At 35.2% G+C, this 15,622-nt stretch overlaps 2 protein-coding genes across 2 annotated transcripts in view; one reads left to right on the top strand and one right to left on the bottom strand.

Moving 5' to 3' along the window:
* Positions 1 to 37: 37 nt before the first annotated feature.
* On the top strand, positions 38 to 5,203 carry LOC137406342 (leucine-rich repeat-containing protein 51-like). Its single transcript, XM_068092912.1, has 6 exons — positions 38 to 79; positions 513 to 653; positions 1,468 to 1,574; positions 3,619 to 3,741; positions 4,236 to 4,376; positions 4,823 to 5,203. The coding sequence occupies exons 2-6, from the start codon at positions 548 to 550 to the stop codon at positions 4,973 to 4,975; spliced, it is 630 nt and encodes a 209-aa protein (XP_067949013.1). The 5' UTR covers positions 38 to 79; positions 513 to 547; the 3' UTR covers positions 4,976 to 5,203.
* A 1,568-nt stretch (positions 5,204 to 6,771) lies between these two features.
* LOC137405609 (helicase POLQ-like) overlaps positions 6,772 to 15,622 on the bottom strand; it is a 56,155-nt gene continuing 47,304 nt past the window's right edge. The window contains exons 14-21 of the mRNA XM_068091930.1: positions 15,093 to 15,197; positions 13,159 to 13,357; positions 12,405 to 12,562; positions 11,691 to 11,789; positions 11,002 to 11,172; positions 10,435 to 10,548; positions 9,479 to 9,613; positions 6,772 to 7,258 (exon numbers count right to left, since the gene is read on the bottom strand). Coding sequence (XP_067948031.1) covers positions 7,169 to 7,258; positions 9,479 to 9,613; positions 10,435 to 10,548; positions 11,002 to 11,172; positions 11,691 to 11,789; positions 12,405 to 12,562; positions 13,159 to 13,357; positions 15,093 to 15,197 — 1,071 coding nt within the window. The 3' untranslated portion in view covers positions 6,772 to 7,168. The remainder of the gene's footprint in view (positions 7,259 to 9,478; positions 9,614 to 10,434; positions 10,549 to 11,001; positions 11,173 to 11,690; positions 11,790 to 12,404; positions 12,563 to 13,158; positions 13,358 to 15,092; positions 15,198 to 15,622) is intronic.

Here is a 15,622-nt window from a genome sequence, read left to right as displayed (position 1 = left end):
AGAACCAAGGTTAATCATAAGTACGCGTGCGTTGTAACCGTGACAACACTTACAAATGGCTGACACAGTGTGACATTGTGTGAGTATAACTAGTGTAGGATGCGTTTTATTGACGACAGTTGGTAAGCACTGAAACAGAAAATACAAAGTGATAATGTTAACTAAAACATAGAATTAACATTAAACAAATACCACAACCAATCTTACTTCATGTGAGACATAGCATTAGTAACACGGTAGTAAATAATTTTCCCTAGTATCAACATCATGATCAAGTTTGATGAGGACAAATCTTTGGCTAGTGATTTTTTAAATATTAGTTTGTGAAAAAAATATGATTTATAAAACATCCTTTTAAACTACTTATATTTGCTAACAACAAAACAATAAATTAACTTCATTTCTACGAACTAAGCTAGTTTGATGTAGATTATTAAGTACCAAGTGTTTGCCCAAACAGATGAATAATATGAAGGCTTGAAGTTGTATGTGTCTTTATATTTCTATTTTAGAAATGCAAATTGACCATTAATAAAGTTTGACAAAAATGCAAGCAGCAAAACCGCCAGCATCACCAAGGAAAAATATGGGCTACTCAACAGAGCTAGAGGCACCATTGGATTATTCGTTTTATGGAATGACTTCAGTGAATGGTAAATTTGTTGTCTTATTCTAGTTAGATATTTTGAACCAATCTTAAACTTAAAGTTTGTCATATATTAGGTCTTTAGAATTAGTTGTATACTAAACACAACAATGAGCATTTTTAATCAAAATAGAACTATCAGAAAACTGAAAGCTAAGCGAGATGGTTGCATAGCAGAGCTGATAATTGATTAAAAATAAATTTTCAATGCAAAAACGTTTTTATCACTTTTGCAACGCCAAGCGTTTAGCTAGTCTAACCTAAACTTGGTGTTGTAAAAGCACATCCTGGTGAACTTCAATGCAGCACTGACATTACATTTTAGTAATGCTTTGTTTTTTATACCAATTGTTTATGTTAAACATGTATATTGTTACGTTTGTATTCTCTAATCATTCCGTCACAGATTTCGAGAATTGGGAGCCCAGACAGGGTTACGCACCACCCCAAAGGAGTATATTAGAAACAGGTTATAATTTGCCCTACGCTGCTGTGCCGTTTGCTTGCTATTCTTCTGCCTTGTATGTTGTTAACTTTCCACTTGTGTTATTAGTTCCTCTTTCCAGAGTGTTTCAACTGCTCAAATTATTCCATCAGTTGTAGTTGTATAGCTTAAGTTTTAGTAACTTCCTTGAAAACAGTAGCAAACTTTATATGCATGCATTACTGGAATAGCTAGTTGCAAGAACACATTTAGCACATTTTGTAAAACTGCCCTCTAACTGACACGGAAGAAAAATGATAAGCAGATAGTTGCTTATTGTCAGCATGCATGTTTCAGCTTTGTACGTAAACATGTGATATGACAAAAATATTTTTAGAGGTACAAGAGAATGATGCTCGTCTTGGAGTCAAAGGAAACCCAATACTGCCAAAAAAATCTAGCCCATCAGCCAAACAGAAGCTTTCAAAGAGTAAATGTTTTAAGGTATGTAGTTTGTAAGGTAAGTGTCGTCAGATAGGAGTTTCTTATTGCCAAGTTTTTCTTTTTTGAATCCGGCTAGAACTACATGTGAATTTACTTAACTTGTCTATTACGCCTATGAACTGCCCATTGACCCTATGACCTGCTTATTGAACCTTTGACCCACCCATTAACCCTTTGACCTGTCTTTTCCGCAATGACAAACTTGGGCGTCAGTGACTCTAAGCATATATTTTTCAGCCAGCAGGACAGTTATTTATTCGAGTATATGTTACATCAGACAGTATCCATGTTATTTGGTTTAATATGAAATATTTTACTTTCAAGAAATTTTACTTACCCACTTACCTAAACAAACTATTAAAACTTGATTTGTTCGACTAGCAACTTTTATAAGAGCTATTTACTTGTTATGGAAGGTCTACAGCAGTGGTTCCCAACTACCTTAGAGCCATGGACCCCCTGAGCTCTTTATCTAAAAGTCATGGACCCCTTTATAAACATCATAATAGATGGTGTTTATAACAATGCATTGTAAATTGGCGTACATAATGAATTAGAATAATATAAGAGTCAATCGATTTGACATGTTTCTATTTATTTACTTATATAAAGCAGTGCTATACTAAATTGCTTTGACTGTTAATTTTCAGTTGTCAGTTTGTTAGTGGGATGGATTGTACTTCTTATTTTTCCCCAAATTCTTAATCTTTTGGTAAATGGTTGACAAAGCACATCGCATGTCGTCTTCAAGCCCCAGTCGATTTTGTCGTTTCGATTTGAGAACAACCGTGGAGGAGAAAGCGGACTCGTATAAGTATGTAGCCACAATTGGGAGCAGATCTCGAAGGGAGTGTTTGGTTGTTCGTGGATATGGATGAATCATGGAAGGCCAAAATTCTTCAATGGTTTTATCTTCATAAACATCTTTGGTTATTTTACCGATCTGCTAGTTTCATTTTGTTGTCAAATAAATATAGTTGCCAAATATTGTCACAATTATGATCATTCGGCTGCCATTAACAAGCATTCATGATATTAATAGTCGCCACTGTGAAATGACCCAAGTTTGGTCTTACATTTAGATTTTGAGTATGAAAACTACACAGCTTTGCCTGCTGTCCCATCTTATTGGTCGGGTCAAACAATTTATATTAGAGGTGGAAAAATATTAATTAAAAACTAGGGAAAAAAGGCCGTTTTTCAGGTGATTTCGGGTAAATTATATTTAAATTTAAGCATATATAAGACCCCTAAAAATCTCAAAATTGATCAAAATAAGTAAGTTGAAATGTTTTATTTTCCATGGATCTTAGTATATCGCAGATATTGAAGACGGAAAGAGAGAATTACGTGTTTGCTGGTTACAGGTTATGTTGTTTTGTACTACTAACCGAAAATCAGGTACTATCCAGCGATTGACGCACATAGGTGATAAAAGTATTGACTCAAAAACCTAACAGGACAACGCGACCACCCCGCGGGAATTGCATTAGCCCCGAAACCCAAGCTAGCACAATCCCAACAGACTTCGATTATTAAATCCCGCTCATATGATAGCCGTTGCCTATCCTTTTAGGGTTTTATATCATTGATCCAACCACTATGACAGAAATAGCTGTAAATATCTAACTAGAAAAACCAATACTGGCACCAGCCTGTGGGCACCCTCAAAACTTCCTGTGGACCTCTAGGGGTCCATGGACCACTAGTTGGGAACCACTGGTCTACAGGCTTATATTTTTTGCAACGAAGGGCTGTCGCTTTTTGTTGTATACTGCCATGTATTTCTTTTTTATAATCTACAAACTTGAACAGAAAATTATAGAAATGGATTATTTTAATGAATAAAACACAGAACTTGCATATTTAATTTCATACTTTCTTTAAAAGTGTCACTATTTGCATTAAAATTCTGAGTTATCTGACTAAAACAGCGATTAAACTGACAACAATGGCTGGTGGTTCTCAGCTATCCAGTTACCAAGTTGTGTGGTGTAATCTCATACCGGCCATAAACAACAATAATGGTGGTTTTCTTTTACAGCTAAATAACAACTGCTTGCCTCAAGTCAGCGAGCTCAAGGTAGTTGCTGAGCAACTCTTTGAGGACTGTGACAACATTGCTTGGATAGATTTGTCCTTCAACGAACTTACCAAAGTTGATGATGTAAGTAATAAGTACTATAGCCTTGCAGTAAAGTATTTGCTTTAACAACTTTTATCGCATATCCGTGACTATGACTACTACTCTCATGAATCAGAATAAATTTGTTGGATTGTACAACAGAAAGTATTTTAAGGAATTACCTTTATTGAAAATATGATGCTTGGAATACACTTAATAATAAATTGTAACGTGTCGACAGACTGAACAGTTTAAATTTATTTGTACTTTTTATAGAAACTGAATACAAACCACATAAATTATGAGCTGAGTTAATGACCTACACAAAAACCCAAAACTCTTAAAGTTACATAGTTACATGTAGGTTACATAACCTTACATGGGTGACTAAATGATTGCAATATATGTACTTATGGCAGACTAAATACAGACTGAAAGTTTGGTTTTAGGCTAAAGTAAGGTTATGACGTACTCCTCACTGTTTACTATGTTATTATTCTTTATTTTCGCATTTATTTATCTATTAATTTTTCTAGATATTGCTACACTTTCCGAATCTACAGATACTTTATCTCCATGGAAACCAGTTCACCGACATGGGTGAAATCGAAAAGCTTGCAAAGATTTCTTCTCTAAAGAAATTATCTTTACATGGAAACCCTATTGAGAACGACAAGGTAAGAGAAAAAACAGTTGTAAAAAAAGAATTCTTTTTAACTTTTAAATTAATAACATAGCTCCCATTATATATAGCAGAGCTAAAATGTTGCTGCCGGCAGGCATAATGAATTCACTATTTGCAGCTTAAAACAGAACTATATTGATAGAAGTCTGTCAACTGGTAGACCCCTTACCTAGCCAGTTTCAATGCAACAATGCTAGCTTAATGTGGGTAAGAAATTCTAAGCGAATATATTGCAGTGTGGTAGCGTTGCAGAAAGAGCATGGCCATTGGCCTAATAATAGTGATAATATAATAATAGGAATGATATAAATAATAGTAATTATAGTTGGGTAAAACAAAAACAATATTCAGTTTTTAATATTTTCAGAAAATAGAGTCTCACATAAGCACCACATATTTTAGAAATGTAGACATAACTTACAATGGTAACTATTTTAGGGATACAAGTACATGGTGATGGCAATGCTACCGCAGCTCGACACATTGGATTTTAGTCGAATCACGAAAGCTGACAGACGTACTGCTGCGACTCTCCAAGGAATGAACAAAAACAACAGAAAAGGAAAGCGTAAAGTGAAGAAAGAGGACTGAAGGAGTTTTTATGTATAGTCAGCCATATTTAAAATTTATTTTATTTTTATATGTATACGTCCGAATTCCTATCATTATTATTGCATGCCATCAGAGGCAGCGTATTATAATGCTGTTTTACAAATGAATGAGTAAAAATTGTTTTAGAATGGACACCCAACAGGTGGACAACCTTATTAATGTTTTCATATGTAAGGAAATTGTTTAAAGTAAATATTAAGCCCTATGCAACCCCACTACATCGACCTACTTATAGTTGTAACAAAGAGGTTGAATGGTTATAGCAGGAGTATATGACCGGGTCTACTATGCTGTCTTGTAATTACTTTTAAGCAATGTGTGTTAACGCTGTGCTGTCAGGTGTACAACCATGAATTTAATAATCACAATGGCTTTGCTGAAGTTATTAACTCCACCGATTATACCCTGGCTATTCTAAACAATGGAATTATTTTCAGGAAAATGTGTGCATAGAAATTAAAAATTCATAAAAATGTGAGAAACGTACAACAGGAATCATTGACTGTGATACAAAAAGTTCAAACAAACTTGAAACAGAAAAATAATATGCGTCCGCTATCAATGTGACCAAGAATATGATTATCAAATGATAAAGCAATAGAAGAAGTGTTAGTATGACTCATTCTAAGGTTCATGTCGGTGATTTCAGCAACCATAACATGTCGAATCTTACTGTATGTTACCAGTGTACATACCTCATTTTGTAAATATCTTCAGCCATTAAAAACTCAAGTAATTACAGGTGTACCTCTACTTACAAAATAAATATGTTCTGGAAATCATTTCATAACGTGAACATCTCTTAAGTAGAAATGATTTTTACCCTTTAAATACCTTGATCGGTTCGATGCCCCTTAATAATCGGGCATAAATCTATATATATATAAATCTCAGTGTTTGTCTGTCTGTCCACGCTGTGTCCAGTTATAGCAATATAGTTTTAGGGAAGAAAAATCTGCCTTGCTGAGGACTTGAACTCACAACCTCCAGGTCTGCAGACAGGCGAGCCTGGCTGTGGTGATTAATAATAGTACACATATACATTACATCGGTTAAAATACTCACGCTTAGAGTACTTGTGAAAATACTATTGGTTATTAACTAACACACTTGATCGTTACGTGTAATGTCACAAGCTGGCTTCCTATGTAGGACACGGCTCTTATTATAGTAAGTTACTAGTTTTACTACCTTAAGTTACTCAAATTTATTGGGTAATTATTTTATTACCCATGTAATCACAGGCATTCACCTAGTCTTTTACAAATTGCAGCAGAACCTGTAACAAGCACATGCAATAAATTGCTTCACATTTACCATAAAAATGATTGTAGCAGATAATACAAAAAATAAGTTTTTCATTTCCTTTTTACTTGCTCAAGCTGTTATCATTGTCAACTTTCACCTTCTTCAGTTCAGGTTTACTGTCAGTTGAGGGTCTTGCCTGACATTTTGTAAAGAACTGATCCAGAGTGGTCGAACATCGACCCTGGATCGGTTGGGACATCACAAATGTCCCATTATAAATGATGAGACAATTGTGATGTCCCATCATTTACGCATGTTGCACTTCATAGTTGCGGAACTACAATTTTGAAAGCAGTAAACTTTATATTATCTGAAAGCCAAGAAAATATGCATCAATTAATTCAAAGAATTTTATAATGGGAGCAAATGTGCATGTGCAGTTGGCATCAAATAACTCTAAATCCCATCATTATTTATGGACACGCCCATATGTAGCTTGGATGTGCACAGCACTCCAGTTGGTACAACAATGATTCAATGTTTTAGGTTACCCAGGAAAAAAGTCATGGTGACTACTAATATTCATATATGAAAAATAATTTATTATAGTAAGCTGAGAGCATAGCCATAAATAAAAATAGGAAAATAAATATATATGTTTTCAAATACTTTAAGAAATGGGTGTGATATAAGCATTTGATATTTACAATTAACCATTGTTAATGCACTGGTCCTACGCAATCATAAAGAATTGACAGCTAAAGCAGGTGCCTTACACCTAATGATGAACCACCAGTTGTTGCAGTTTCTTCCAGCTACTAATGACGAACCACTCGCGGCGTGTTCATCAACTAAGGATTACAAGGACTGATGCAGGTGCCTGCCCTAGTACTGACAGCTGGTGCATGTGTTTCCTTCTGCCTACTACGGACTGACAGCTGGCACAGGTGTAGGAAGAGCGATTACTGCATCAGCTTCTGCTCTCAGAGATTCAGACTTTTCATGTATCAGGAGCTGACAAAAAATAACAATAATAACCTTAGTCTTTAAATCTCAATGTTTGTTTGTCTGTCGTTCGTGTGTCCAGTTTTAACGATTAAAATTTAAGAACGAAAAACCTGCTTCACACTGAAATTGAACTTGGAAACACCCGTTCCGTAACAGGCTTTATATACACTACGCTATCATTGCTATATTATGGAATAACTGTGCATATACTTATTACACTGATTTAAATAAGCATGCTTGCCGAAAATATTATTGGTTACTATTAGCATGCTTAAAGATCATGCTTGCGTGAGAGGTCGTGAGAGGTCATGACGCATAACATAACAATTATAAGCACACTTATAAGCGCAAGCTGGCTTCACACAGACGGACACACCTCTTATAATGGTAAAGATTTAGACAAGCTCAAGTTACTAGCTCAAGTTACTAGCTTAAGTTACTCAAATTCATTGGGTAAAGAAGCTTAGCCAATAGCAACTACGTTACCTGTCACTGTTTATAAGTGTTTTAAATCTTGAATGAATGTGTAGCATAAGAGGTAAGAAATGTTTTTCAATAATCTGTTATAGCTATGCCTCAAGCTTTGAAATATTTGAATCATGCATTGGCAGGATACACGGCAATAAACAAACACATTCATTTAAAAGTTGGAATGGTAAATGTTGGATGTTAAATAACAAATGAATTTGCTGTGCAAAAACTTTTTATTGCCCGTGCAAAGCCGAGTATTCAGTAGTAACAGTAATATTGATCAATAAGTGTACAACTTGGAAAATATGAAAAAAAGAGTGGGTACCAGTTTAATAATTCGACTCCTACAAAACCGAAACATATTTTAATTTGATTTTTAGTAGAATATTAGTAGTTAGTAATAAGTAGTTAGTCAACTAGTTAGTAGTTAGTTGGACTATGTAGACTTTTAGTGAACGATATTGCTACTTGCCCAGCTCTTGAAATGAATTCATGTCGAAACACATCGCTACAGGTTATTCATGACTCAACAGTAACTAGCAACTAGTGTTGACTCCAGCCAAAACATGAAAGAGAAACGCAGGAGTATCCTAAACACAATTTTGGTACTTTCAGCCTGCTTCAAACGAGTTCTGATTAGTTAAGCTCTCTATTACTCTGTAGACTAAACGCCAACCAGAAACCGCTGAACAACAGATTGATTCAGTACAATTCCATTTAAGATTTTTACACACCTGCCTTTACAATTGCCCTTAAACAAATTATGTTTGTTAACACGTAAATAAAATAGTTTGGTCAAATAAAATGACAATCGAAAGGATAAATTAAGATTCAATATCACATAAAAACATTCAATATCACATAATAGTCAATTATTACAATATTTACCCTACGTTCTAAAATGGCTGTCGAACTGTTAATGTCTATTTTCACTTTTGATGTTTCAAATATTGCTAATAACAGATCATATTTATACACTCAATAGTGGATACAAGAACACTATGAAGCGTATGATCTGTAACACTTGCATCTCACACAAACTCTGAGTAACGATTAACGAATGCATGTAAATCCATGCAGCTTTACATCTCCACGAAAAAAAAAGCTAAGTATTTTCTACACCTATTCCCATCTTTTCTTTACGCGACTTCATCTATAAGTAGAGCACTCTCATTTAGAAAATACGTTATTAAACCTTTCTTTTTATGTTTCGTACTTTTATCCTTTTTTGTATACAAGTGGCAGAAACTCGCAGAATGCATCACACTGAATTTGTACATTTAATGCAGTTTGCAGAGTAGTGTGTTATCGACCTCCAATCCTAATAGGGAAACAATTGTACAACCAAATAAAGCAGCTGTATAAGGATGTGACATACATGTAGAAAGCAAAATATGCGCTGATGGCAGCTTATAAGAATAGATAAGTGTTGTCCAGACCACACAAGACTGCTCAACATTCACTCAGCATTATTCGTGCTGAGTGAATAAACTGCCACAAGAAGCCAACATTACAAATACTTGTGAGACATTATGATGTGAATAAACATAAAATTTTTGAAAGGAGTTAGCAGGTGCTTACTTTAGAGGGCATAAAAGTGAGATCACTGTTGGTTCTTTAGAATATCAAGAGATCTTCATAAATAGAAAAGAATGCCTGCTATATAGTGACTAATGACTGTGCTGTGAAAGAGGGAAGCGTATTACAAGTGTGGCAACGAAAGTTTCAGAAAGAAAAAATAAAATGATGATTTACCGTAGCTGAGGCCTTGAGCTGCCTAGCCTGTGCTCTGCTCATGTAATCAACTTTAGTGACAAGCTCTTGGGGTTCGGAGAAGGCTATTTGCTGAAGAGTGGCAAAGCCAGCCTTGTACAGAAGCCTCGCCTTGCCCTAGGATACACAGATGAAAGATTAAGTTCTGATGCATGCATATACACGTAGTTGTCTCCAATACAGAACGATCTTCCAGTTGAATAACATTGAGTTATATAAATCCAGTGAAATTCCTAACTGTGTCAAGAAACCTTTCCCACAATATATTATTACTGGCTATAAACATACGTTGTAGTCCTACCTGAGAGTTAGTAAGAGAAATAGGGATTTCCTGCTTCCCAATCAAAGTGCAGTGAGCATGAGAGTTACCCTTCCTCCTCCGATCTTCCTTGAAGATGAACTTTCACAAAATTATAGTAGATTTTATGAGAAAGTATCAGTACTTTTCCATCAGTTGCGATTGTTTTGGATGTTTAAGATTATCTGATTGCCAGGATGTTTCAAGGTTTAAATCGACAAAACTTGATCACGATTAAAACACTCAGAGGAAAAATATGTGCAAAATCACCTCACTGGTCGTTGTTGTTACTATTAATAGTTGACTATTGCGTTCAACTCGCAGAGTTATGCGTCTCTATTTTGTCGGTCTTTTTGCAACTATAGACGTCATAATTGCACTTTCGCTTGATCTCAGTCTTTTAACCGCCATCAGGTTTTGTTGATTTTAATCTTGAAACATCCTGGCAGTCAGATCATCCCAAACATCAAAAACAATCGCAGCTAATGGAAAAATACTGATACCTTCCGATAAAACTTACTAAAATTTTGTGAAAATTCCTCTTTAAGGACTGCCTACAACCGCCCCGCCATCTTACAAACCTGTCAAATGGTGCGGCGAGTGTGGTAGAAAAGTATAACAAACATAACTAAACACTTACTATTTTGACTCCAGGAAGTTCCATCAAAGCGTTTAGCTCAGGCCTTGCACACAAAGAAAACTTTTTCATGAACTGTTCGTAAAGAATTGAGTAAGCCCATAGCTGTTCTAGCTCCTAAAATAATAATTTGAATAACTTCTTCACCCAATCCTGACATGAGTGAAAATTACTAGTTAGTACTTATGAGAGAGGTAAACAATGCTTGCCAGTATTCATGAAGCAAGTTATTGAATTGAACCGATATTTTTTTATCAAGACAATTGCAAAAAATACATCATGAAAATCAGTGATGCTCCATGTGCACATTGACTTGGCTACTCGAGGTGCAGAGCTCAGTTGGCAGGCAGGGAGCAGGGCATGGACATGGATCACATGGACAAAACAGTAGTGAACGGTTCTTGTCAGTATTTGTGAGAGAGGTTAACAGTATTTATTGGAAGGTCTAACAAAAACACCAGTAGCTACAAGTAGAAGTAACTTGTGCTGGGCAGTTAAACCGACACCATGTTCCCTGCCAACCACTTGATCTGTCTGTCACTCGTTAAAGAAGTGAAGCTAAATGATTACCTTGCTGAAGTTATACACACAGCTGGCAAAGCTAATGGCTGACTGCAGCATGCTCTGTACGAAACCTCTGTTCTGGTGGTACTTATCAGCCACCTGCCACACGGGCATCTCTCTGTACAAGTCATAAAGCATTAAAGCTATGAAAAACCGTATGTGCACGTTCTCCAACTTCTGCAACAGTAAAACAGCATTTTAGCATAACTTTGTAGCAGGTATTACAATGACTTATGCAAAAACACTAAAAAATCAGTAATATTTTGTATTGCAGTGTTTGTATGACAAATCGAAAAAAAACCCAAACATTTTTTACCGCTTTCATAAGCTGCAGAAGATCAAGGTGATGTGATAAAGAAAGTTTGACCAATGAGATGCCAGAGTTCTAATTATATTTGTTGTTTGGACAAAGCCACTTTCATGCTTTTACACTTTTAAAGCTGCTATAAAAATATTGGTTACATCCAACTTGGTTTACTTACAGTAAACCTTATCACATTTCATTGGAAAACATGGCTTCCTTGTTTCATTGATCCACTATCACACAACAAAAGCAGTGCATAGCATTGACTATCAACAATGTGGTTTCTACTCATACTAAACTAGAGTCATATTTGGTTGCAAAAGAGGTCAGCACTCGTATGGATATTGACATGCAGATGGTAACTAAATGGGAAAATGAAGCAAATTCATACAAGATTCTTCTTTGAGTTGATTGTCATACGATGGAGGAATCGTTCAGAGACTCCTACTGCGTCTGCTACATGAGAATCAGGTTCACCTAACCTTCCATGCTAAAACAAATAATAGCCACGAGTAGATAACTACTGTAAGTCTATATTTGTACCTACAAGTACAGGCATGCTACAGGTATACAAGGCGATGAATGCATGTCTTTAATGTAAAAGTTAAGTGGCAATGAAAACCTTTTTTATTGATTATTATGCTATTTGCTTAGTTTTTTTTTACAAATAATTTAGTTAATGATGTAGTTTATATAATGCATTTGCTTTAATGTTATATATTATGAAGTATTTATCATTGGAACAAATTAAATGAAAGAGACTGCATGCTTATAAAAAATATTTGCTCCAACATGAGATGACTAACAAGCGGAAAAATCTCAGAACAGATTTATTTACGATTATATGATTATATTTGGAGGTTTGACAGAGATACATTAATAGTAAGTCATGCCTGAGATGATATGATCAATTATATTAGGTGATTCACACATTATTATTGAATGTAAGCAGGAGTTTTAAAAATACACACCCATGTGATAAACTAGATATGAATAATATGGCTACAAATGTGTACTGTATATGTCTAGATATAACCTAGACAAGCATATATAGACTCTACATTCATAAATTTGATATCCTTAAGTGGACATCATATATACTCACCATATCAAACATGAGTGACCAGTCCACATTCACCTGTGAGACAAGCTCATAAGGAGTTATAAGGTAAATAAGGTGGAGGTAATTCTGCACACTCAGAGCTCTCTGGGCAGCATAGAGATCTTCATATAGCTTATTGGCAATGTCAACATTTATAGTGCCTGTAATAGGGAAAGCACTATTGTGCCTTAACCAGACAAATAGGGCAGATAACTCTCATAGAGCTTTGCTATCTATTAGGAGTGTCAAATGCACCAACACCACTCTGTAAAATGACTAGTTTACCCCACAAAGTCAACAGCGTTAATGCAATTGCAAATATAAGAAAGTTCAACACTTTGCTCGGTAAACCAAAATGTGTATCTTATCTGACTAGTTGATATAGTTGGCTCTCTTTAAGCTATGACAAAAGTAAAAATCAGAATAAAATTAGAGAAGAAAGTTTTCTATATTTCCATGCTTGCTTATTACAGCTTTTCCTTATGACAGTACAAACGGTGTATCAAACACATGGCATTACTTAGGCTAGTACCAGCAATCCATGTACATGAAGCCACATCTATGTAGTTGGAAAGATACGCTATGCATGTTTGGAGGGGAAAGTTTACAAGTATTTTAAGATGCATAGAAAAGTAACAAGAGCAGGTTGAACTCTTGCAGTTGATACGAACATCATAAACAAATAAAGTTCTAGTCAAAAGGGAGAATAGAATGAGGGACTACCAAGTAAGGAATAGCTGAAATATGAGGAGCAAACCTTTGTAGGCAGCGATGCCAAGTTCAGACACCTCCAGTCTTGTTACACCCTCACTATTGCACTTTTGAATGACCAACTTGAGATCAGAAAGACTCGAAAGTGCCGCGTTACAAGCACTCAGCACTGTCTTTTCTTTGTGTTGTTTGGCATACAGAGTTGTCTGCACAGCGTCATACACTTCTTGTACGTTTGAAGCTAGCTAAAATAATCATAACCTTCTATGAGAGCATGCATCTATGAGAGAGCATACATCTATGAGAGAACATAAATCTATGAGAGAGCATACATATATGAGAGAGTATACATCTATGAGAGAGTATACATCTATGAGAGAGTATACATCTATGAGAGAGGATACATCTATGAGAGTGCATACATCAATGAGAGAGGATACACCTCTGCTATGATGAAGGTGAATTGACATGTATGATAGACTATCTTTTATAAAAGTGCATAAATCTATTCTAAAAAAGTGATATAACTGTGTGTACAACTATAATATAGCTTGTATCTATCAAGATCTATCATAGATCAGGGATTTATGAATTCGGATACATTTATGATAAAGCATGTAGCTATGTAGGTGCACAGACATACAGAATAGTTATTTATGACAACCTACACAATTCTATTGGAGTATGCATCTATAAAAGTTCATACATATTTAATAGAAAGCATATTTTTGAAAGTGAATCCATTTAAAAAAGTAAGAAATGTTTTAGACTGATATAGTGATGACATAAATCGCTCGTGATGATATACAATCATTTGGCAGCTACACGTATATGTAGCTGCCAAATAGCTTGGCTTTTACATAATATACGTGTATACACATATTTTATGATTGATGGCAGCATTATAAGATATTATCCTTCCTATAAAGTGCTAAAGACTTATCGCATTGTCTATTCTTATCTATCCATGGCCAAAAGCAAATGAGCAATCATTTTTAAAATTGATATGAAAAATAGGGAGTTGTCATCTTACCCTCCCTCATCGCGATGCGGCTCAAGTTGCAGTTATCAGCTGGCACACTACTACAATGAAAAACTAATCCTAAGACAATAAAATCTAATGTCGATGTATGAGAGTGTTTGCTTAATATTCCTTTTGACAGTTTAAGCATACATGACAAGCAGCTTGTTCGAATAAATTCCCATTTTACACCTGTTGTGACTTACAACAGTGAGGTTGCTTAATTCCATCGCTATCAAATTAATTTTTTTAATAGCACATAGTTAAACTTCCATTAAAACCTAAAATTTGAAAAAGACGGATATAAATTGTAATAACTCTTCATAGAGCCACACGCTCTATCTAAAATATTTCGATACCAAATTAATCGGCATAAAATTTTACATCAGCTGATACCATTAGAAAAGCTACAAATAAGTTACAGAATGAGCTCAGACACTTTTCCAATCCTTTGCGCTATGACAGTGAGCGTGTTTTGGGTTGGCCGAATTATCAATATTACTATAGCATAAGGTATTATTATTACTGTTAACAATATAATAACCATTCTCAGTAGTACTATTGTTCAATAGATAATCATAACAAGTCCATTGATCTACAATTAATAAAATCTCCATAGCTGTAACACATCCAGCACAACTGATCACTGCTAAGAAGTAATTTTGATAGTAAATAAAGATTTTGCCAAGTGAAACTAAGCTCAAAATGAAATGTAAACATACTTTATATTGGTTCAAAGAAGGCAGATAGCTGTTTCCTTTTGTTGACGTACAAGCACGATGGGCGGTTCATTAACTACTCACTAATCAGAAATGTTTTGTACGAAGTCTACTAAAGCCACACCAAACGACTCTTAGCCATACACAAACTTTGCATGAGCTGCACTACGCATCTCGCCGTATGCAAGGAGTTAACCCATAGACACTCTAAAGTTGAACGCGATAACTACAACTACCAACCTTGATGCCAATCAGGTTGAGTACAAGCTTCCTCATAGCAGTGCCATCTTGTACATTCAACTTGCTCTCGCAGCAGGTGCTTGGACCGGCCACGATAGTCTCTACCTTAAGCAAACATATGTGATTGTGATACTGAGATGGCATGATATCTGACCATACAATCTCCAAGGGTACAATAAGCTCACAGACAGTGTTGGTCATAGTTCAGGAACTGCTAATCTCACACAAGTCAGAGAAGATCGTTAGAAGGCCTCAATTATAATACAAAACATTTATTATTTGAAGATTTTAACACTGCCGCTCCGCATAAACGTACCACAGATTACGTTGTAACACTCATAACATGACTTTTGCTGGAGTATTTTATAAATTTTATAATCGTATAACAGCCAAAAAAACTGACCTTATGTGAAATCAATGGCGAGAAAGCCACTTAATTTTAATTTGAAAACATTGATTAATAAAATTTTGTCATTCTGTTTCATTGTTGACATATGGTCACACTAACAATAACAATATTTCTATGCTAT

Source organism: Watersipora subatra, chromosome 10 (assembly GCF_963576615.1).
Source record: "Watersipora subatra chromosome 10, tzWatSuba1.1, whole genome shotgun sequence".
Lineage (NCBI taxonomy): Eukaryota > Metazoa > Bryozoa > Gymnolaemata > Cheilostomatida > Watersiporidae > Watersipora > Watersipora subatra.
This window is presented reverse-complemented; position numbering and strand designations above follow the sequence as displayed.

Coding starts and splice junctions, on each gene's coding strand:
- LOC137406342 (XM_068092912.1), top strand. CDS start 548: ATGCAAGCAGCAAAACCGCCAGCATCACCAAGGAAAAATATGGGCTAC. Junction 654..1,467: donor TGGAATGACTTCAGTGAATG/GTAAATTTGTTG, acceptor AAATATTTTTAG/AGGTACAAGAGAATGATGCT. Junction 3,742..4,235: donor AACTTACCAAAGTTGATGAT/GTAAGTAATAAG, acceptor TAATTTTTCTAG/ATATTGCTACACTTTCCGAA.